Source organism: Penaeus monodon, chromosome 4 (genome assembly GCF_015228065.2).
Source record: "Penaeus monodon isolate SGIC_2016 chromosome 4, NSTDA_Pmon_1, whole genome shotgun sequence".
Lineage (NCBI taxonomy): Eukaryota > Metazoa > Arthropoda > Malacostraca > Decapoda > Penaeidae > Penaeus > Penaeus monodon.
Genome location: NC_051389.1, coordinates 57,652,684 through 57,660,183, shown reverse-complemented (window position 1 = coordinate 57,660,183; position 7,500 = coordinate 57,652,684). Strand labels below are relative to the sequence as shown.

The 7,500-nt window shown below is 41.0% G+C and overlaps 1 protein-coding gene across 6 annotated transcripts in view; it reads left to right on the top strand.

Annotated features, from left to right (window-relative positions):
- Window positions 1–7,417, top strand: part of LOC119572376 (oxysterol-binding protein 1-like) — a 122,371-nt gene extending 114,954 nt beyond the window's left edge. For all 6 annotated transcript variants that reach the window (XM_037919461.1, XM_037919457.1, XM_037919458.1 and 3 more), the window contains 5 exons: window positions 1,808–1,958; window positions 4,009–4,178; window positions 4,906–5,072; window positions 6,179–6,399; window positions 6,977–7,417. In XM_037919461.1, the coding sequence (XP_037775389.1) occupies window positions 1,808–1,958; window positions 4,009–4,178; window positions 4,906–5,072; window positions 6,179–6,399; window positions 6,977–7,119 (852 nt within the window). In that variant the 3' untranslated portion in view covers window positions 7,120–7,417. The remainder of the gene's footprint in view (window positions 1–1,807; window positions 1,959–4,008; window positions 4,179–4,905; window positions 5,073–6,178; window positions 6,400–6,976) is intronic.
- The last annotated feature ends 83 nt before the right edge of the window (window positions 7,418–7,500 follow it).

Genomic DNA, 7,500 nt, shown 5'->3' with positions numbered 1-7,500 from the left:
GAAATTCCTTCAGAAGAGGAGGACGAGGAGGAGGAAAAAGAATGAGAAGAACAAGAAGAGGAGGAAGCGGAGTTTATTCCCAAGACACGTGCAGGCGGGGGGGGGGGGGGGGGTGAAGGCTATTAGCGGAATATGGAGGCGTAAGTCATTGCTCATACTGCAGGTCTTGCCATTCTGCGCTGCAACATCATGTCCACCGTTCTTGATGCGCCATTCTGCCGAACTGCGTTTGACGAAGTGTCTTCCGTGCGGTGATTAGTTCTCTTTTAGTGTAGCTTTGTAAGAAAGATTTTTTTTTTTTTTTTTTTTTTTTTTTTTTTTTTTTTTTTGTGTGTGTGTGTGTGTGTGTGTGTGTGTGTGTGTGTGTGTGTGTGTGTGTGTGTGTGTGTGTGTGTGTGTGTGTGTGTGTGTGTGCGCGCGCGCGTATTTTTGAACAGTTTGTCGACCTTTTCGTCTTTCATAACCTGCTAAATAACTAGTGACCAACCATTCACTCCCTACCCTCCTCTTGCCACCCCCCCCCCCCTTTCTGAATTCCCCATGTAATCCCCTCCCTTCCCCTCTCCTTTCTCCTCTCTTCTTTCTCTTTCCCTTTTCCTTTCCTTCCCCTTCCTCTCCTCTCCCCCTCCCTCTCCCCCTCCCTCTCCCTCTCCCTCTCCCCTAGACTTCCCCCCCCTCTGTAACCCCCTATCCTTCGCCTCCCCTCCCCGTTTCCCCTTTCCCTTTTTCTCCTTCCTCTTCCCCCTCCCCTAGCCTTCTGAAACCGCCCTATCCTTCCCCTTTTCTTCCTTCCCCCTTTTTCCCCCCTCCCCCCCTTTTTCCCCTCTCTGGAGTCTCGTAAGCCCTTCCGCATTCCTCTCAAACGGAGTCCAATCTTTTCGAGCACTTTCCCTTTTGCTCGAGCTCCCGTGACCGGCGGCGGAGCGCAAGGGGGCCGGGAACGTGTTCATTGTCCCGTGCGCCGCTAATTGTCGGTCAGCGGGCGTTGTGCGTGCCTTCGGTGTGTTGTACTTTCGTCGGTGTGATGAGGACCTGCGTCTCTGGAAGGTGTGTGTGTGTGTGTGTGTGTGTGTGTGTGTGTGTGTGTGTGTGTGTGTGTGTGTGTGTGTGTGTGTGTGTGTGTGTGTGTGTGTGTGTGTGTGTGTGTGTGTGTGTGTCAATATGTGTGTCAGTGTGAATGTAGTATGCAGTTCATAGCTTGGCATGAGGGAGAAAAGAACGATAGGGGAAATAGGAAAGATAAAGAAAAGACTTGAATGGAGAGAGAGAGAGAGAGAGAGAGAGAGAGAGAGAGAGAGAGAGAGAGAGAGAGAGAGAGAGAGAGAGAGAGAGAGAGAGAGAGAGAGAAGCAAGGGGCGCGAAAACCGGGAGTGCGGAATGGCGAAGGTGACAGACAACGCGGGCAATCTTGCATCGCTAATACACGTGCGGAAAAAAGAATGTGTGTGTGGGAAAGATGAGTTACGTAAGAAAGGGCGATGGCTTGGAGTGCGTTGGGGGAGTGAGGTAAGGGCGGGTTGAGGGGAAGGGGAGGAGGAAAATGGCAAAGTTAGACAGTCCTGTTTGATGTTGCTGTTGTTCGTACTTGTAGAAATTAGGGTTGTTATTCGTATCAGTATTGATATTGTGATTATGATTATTATTGTTATTAATGTTGTTATTATTAGTGTTGTAATTATTTTTTTATTATTATTAATATTATTATTATCATCATTATTGATATGATTTTCGTCATCATCATTATTATTATTACTATTACTACTTTATTATCCACATCCCTCATGACTAACCCCCTTGTCCCCCGCAGGTGTCGCACCACCCCCCCATCGTGGCGCAGTACGTGGAGGGCACGTCCGGGTGGCACAGCTGGCAGGAGTTCTCGATGTCGTCCAAGTTCCGCGGGAAGTACCTGCAGATCATCCCGCTGGGCATCGCGCACCTCAAGTTCCTCGCGTCCGGTATGTGCAGCTTGGGAGTCGGGGGGGGGGGGGTACTTGGTGCGGTGTGGTTGTTGGAATTATAATTTTTATTTTATTGTGGTTTATTTTTTTGTTTTGGTAGTTTTGTTTCTGGTTTGTCTTTTTTTTTTTAAGGTGGTCGTGTTCTCGTTGTTGATTCGTTACATTTTAGAACATCTAGGTGTGGATATTTTTTTCTTTTCTTTTCTTTTCTTTAGTGTATCTTGGTATACGGCGGTGTTATTTATTCATTCATTCATTCATTCATTTTTGTTTATTCTTTTTATGCCAATTTTGTTATTATTGTGATATGTTGCCTCCGATTTGAGTGATAGGTTGGTGTAGCGGACGGGATTCTGACTTGCTTTTTTTTGTTATTGTTTCGAATGGAGAAAGTGGAATTGGAAGTTAAAGTGTGGATGTTTTTTCACTCTTTTTCATTGTGTGTGTGTGTGAGAGAGAGAGAGAGAGAGAGAGAGAGAGAGAGAGAGAGAGAGAGAGAGAGAGAGAGAGAGAGAGAGAGAGAGAATGTGAGAGATTTTATATGGTTGGTTCATCGTATATTGTTTTGTGCATGATGGCGATGTGTTTGTGTACAATTTGAAGATTTTCTTTCTTGAACAAATCAGTATTTTTTTTTTTATTTTTCAATATTTGTTAGGTGATGTAGGTAATTATCTATGTTGACTTGACTTCCATCGTTTACAGTTTCTTCTTGACATCGGTTACAGTTTCTTCTTGACGTCGGCAAATTTCGTCGACCCAATAAGGCCCCGATTCATTTAATAATCACAGCACGAAGAGGGAAAAGCCAGCGTGATCGGGCGTGTAATTATCTACAATTCGGAACTGTTTAGACGTTTCCGGAAGATCGAGAGAAAACACAAATTTGAAATAATTACCCATTACGGCCTCGGTTTATTGCCATGAGCGTGACCCATCAAGGAACCGGATAATAATCGTTTTTTTTTTTCACGTATTCTTCACATGTTTCGGAAAATTGGTTCGAATCGCTTTTTTTCCACGCGATGTTTGGCAGCGGGGAAACGGCGTGGGGATTTTTATTTTTATTTTTAATTATTTTATTTTTTTATTTATTTTTTTTTGGGGGGGGAGGGGGGGGAAGAAAAATGGGGGTAGGGCGGGAGGGAAGACGGGAAGGGAAAGATGGAGCGTGGAAGTAGAGGGAGCTGAAGATAGAAAAGGAGGGGAGAGAACGGTAGAGTGTAGGGAAGGGAAGAGGGGATAAGAGGAGGAGAGGAGAAAGGGAGAAGGGGAAGCGAGAAAGTCCGGAGAAGAGGAAAGAAGTGGGAGAAGGGGAAGGAGGAAAGACTGGAGAGGAGGCAAGGATACAGAGAGAAGGGAGGAAGAGGGAAGGGAAATAGACAGAAGAGATAAGGTAGGAAAAAGTCAGGAGGATAACAAAAGGAGTAGATAGGGGAGAACAAAAAAAGGAAATGGAGAGAAAGAAGAGAGAGAGGAAGAACACGAATCGAACCCGCGTCCCCTCACGCAGATGCGCCGAGGGTTCGCGCGATCCAGCGGAGTGCTGTGCGGGTCCGCGGCGCCGGGGGTGCGGACACGACGCCCGGCGCGTGTCGGTGGCGGCCCTGCTGCGGCGGTGATTGGGTGTCTTCTTAGTAATCTAGGGTGGCTGCATGGATGTTCGGTTCGTCTAATCGTGTGGGTTAAGGTTTATTGGTTGGTTAAGATTAGAAGGCACTTTGGGATGGCCGATATTTAGATTTTTTTTTTTTTATGTCTGTCTGGGTTTTTGCTGTTTATTTGGAGATTGGTTGTATTATTGTTTAACAAATTGGAGGCTTTTTGATTAGTGAGAGAATGTCCTATTGATTTTTTTTCTAATTCATGTATTTTGATTTTATTAGTAAATTACTTGCTCATTCATTTTAGGGTGATAACTACTGGATATACATCCGTTGGTCAACTCGGCGGAAAAAGTAAATGGCACACCTAAATTCTTCCAGATAAACACAGTTGACGAATATCATGACCTGCTTTGACCTCCGCTCTCCCCTCTCTCCCCCAGGGAACCACTACACTTGGAGGAAGGTGTCGACCACCGTGCACAACATGATCGTGGGGAAGCTGTGGCTGGACAACCACGGCGAGATGGAGATTGTCAACCACAAGACTGGAGACAAGTGTTGCCTTAAGTTCATTCCGTACTCCTACTTCTCCAGGGAGATTCCAAAGAAGGTAGAGAGAGAGGGATTATGTGGGGGAGGAAGAAAGGAAATCTGGATTTTGATGCTGTTCTTCTTGCTTTTGTCCTTCGTTTTCCTTTTCTTCTAGTTTTTTTTTCTTTTTACTTTTCTCTTGCCTTTTTATCATTGTTTTTTCTTCTCATTTTTCTTCTTTCTCTTCTTCTTGATTTTCTTCTTTTTCTTCTGTTCTTTTCTTCTTCTTTTTCTTCTGTTTTTTCTTCTTTTTCTTCTCCTTTTCTGTTTCTTTTTTCTCATTCTTTTCTGCTTTCTTTTTTTCTTTTCTTTTTCTTTTTCTTCTCTTTTTTCTTCTTTTTCTTCTTCTTCTCCTCTTCTTCTCCTCTTCTTCTTCTTCTTCTTCTTCTTCTTCCTCTCCTCCTCCTCCTCCTCCTCCTCCTCCTCCTCCTCCTCCTCCTCCTCCTCCTCCTCCTCTTCTGCTTCTTCATTATCATCATCTTTCTTGGGGTTATTGTTACATGAAGGAAAGTCATTTGCTGCAGTATAGAAATCAATTTTACTGTTTAATATCAGTATTTGAAGAGTAATCTTTCTTACGTGTCAGGGCACATTTTATTCACAGGATTTGATGGAAAAGCAGTTTTCTGTTGATATTCGTATTAAGTCATTCACCTAAAGAAGCTGTTCAGTATACAAGTATACAGTATGCGTCCAAATGTATAATGTGCACCAATCAGCCATCTAACATTTTTGCATTTTTACAGGTAACAGGCTATGTTGTGGACAGCGAAGGTACATTTAAGTGGTTCATCACAGGCACTTGGGATGAGAAGATAGAAGCCTGCCGCGTGACCTCTCAGTCGATGAGGGCAGGCAAGCCGGTGTACGAGACTGGACCACCAAAAGTTTTGTGGAAGAGGAATCCAATTGTGTAAGTAACCGTTGTGTAGATAGAAAATTTTTAATGCTATATTTGTTTTTGATATGTCAGATTGATGTGTGTTCTATATTTGATGGTTCTTTACAATATGTATGAAGATATATATAAGTTCTTTGAGATTATAGGGTGGGTCTTGGGAAGATTTTGTACAGTTATGTAAATAAATACCTTGTCTAGACGAATGTATAAAATACCAAAATTATCTAGAGGGTCATGACCTCTGAAATGGCACAAAATAATTCCTTTTGTAAGTAAAAGTCACTCATAGTGTATTTTCAAACCATTGCCTTGTTTCATTTTGCAAACATTGTTTACACGCAGATGGTTCCACAAGTACACAGTCACCAAAGAATCAATTAGCTGGTCTACTTAACCTCACCTGATATCCCCATTTCTTGTATCACTGTTATTGACATTGAGATTACTGTAATGTTATTATCGATAATAATAGAGTAAGAAATTCCTTTCATCCATAAATCAAGAAAAAGGGTAAACAGGTGTGATCAGGTAGGACTAGTAACAGACATGGTGTCTAAGCTCTTTTGGAGCCATCAATACGTAAGCAAAAAAAAATAAATAAATAAAACCACAGTGGCATGCACCAGTGGGCTATTAACAGAAATAAAAGTCTTGGTTATATTTTTTCATCTTGCACAATTTCAAGTTAAGAGCCAGATATGTTTCAAACTATTAGTGTACTTTAGTAAAATGGTCAGAAGCATTGGTTAAGCATTGGTTTTGTATGTGATTATATTTGTTCTGATTGTTTTGTTAGAAAATCTTATGAAAAGTTATTCATGCTTTATATTTTATTCATTGCTTCTGTATTTTAAGTATATCATGGAAGTAGAAGAACAGAAGAATAAACATCTGAGAATTAGGGGGATAATATATAATACGAAACAACAAGCAGACATTCTGTTACCGATGATATGTTTTTTACTATGATCTCCTTCAACATGGTGGTGTGGTTCTTGAGAGACTTTTCAGGTGCCGTTAAGTAAAGACGCCTTCCTTCCTCTTGCAGGCCTGAGTCAGAAGTTCTTGAGAGACTTTTCAGGTGCTGTTAAGTAAAGACGCCTTCCTTCCTCTTGCAGGCCTGAGTCAGAAAAATACTACAACTTCACCAAATTGGCCTGCCAGCTCAACGAGCCAGAGGAGAACGTCTCACCGACTGACTCCCGACACCGGCCTGACCAGAGGCTGATGGAGGAGGGAATGTGGGACGAAGCAAATGCCGAGAAGTTGAGGCTAGAGGAGAAACAACGAGCGACTCGGCGCAGACGGGAAGCGGAGGCCGAGCAGGCAGCAGCTGAAGGTTGGTTAAACTTTCTTTCCTTTCCTTTTTTTTTTCTTCTTCTTCTTTTTCTTTTTCTTTTTCTTCTTCTTCTTCTTCTTCTTCTTCCTTTTCTTCTTCTCATTACTGCATGGGTAATCATTCTTAGGATGTTTAATTATTGTTGATGATATTGTGGATTTTCTTTATAAGTGAGATATATTTTAGGGCAAACTATAGTATGATACTAAAAAGTTGGGGTAATTATCCATAGTTGAACACAAATATATTTATGTATTTAAACATTACTGGTAGGTATAGTTATTTCTCATTACTTCATTGTCCTTTTTTTTTCTAATTAACAGTATTCATGTTTATAACTGCTTATTGTTGCATAGGTGATTGGAAAAAAAAAGACATTGTTAAAGATGAAAGGATAACATTTGTCTTACACAATACTTAAATGATCCATATTCTCTACCTTCAATTTATGATTTTCTTCATGTGTTTCTTCAATTTTCTGAGTTGCAGCAAATGGATAAAGTCATTAGGTCATGTCTTATTACATATATTTTTCTATTATCACGTTTACTCATCCTTCTTTTGTATTCTATTGCAGGTCGTGAATATCCTCCCTATTGTCCAACATGGTTCGTAAAGGAGACGGATGACGTCACAGGGGCTCTCATCTTTAGGTTTACACATGAATACTGGGACTGCAAGGAAAAGCAGGAATGGTCAAGATGTCCAGACATATTTTAGTCCATGGACAGTGTCTAGTACCTGCCTTAATATATTGCAATTTTTTTCTCTCTGCCGCCCAACTGATTTGGGACAGGCCGTTTGGAGGCAATGTTGTCCCGTGCATCAATTGGTCAAATCATACGTGAGGTACAATGTCTTGGAAATTTGTAACTATGAATCTGTGAAAGTTGAAAGTTCTATGATGGGTTATCTTTATTATTATTTGACTTTATATATATCATTATTATTATTATTATATATTCCTTTTTTTATTGTACTCAAAAGACCAGTATTGCAGCCAAATTAATTTGCAAAAGGAAATACAATTGTTTTTATATAAATTAAATATATATATATATAATTATATATATATATAATATATATATATATATATATATA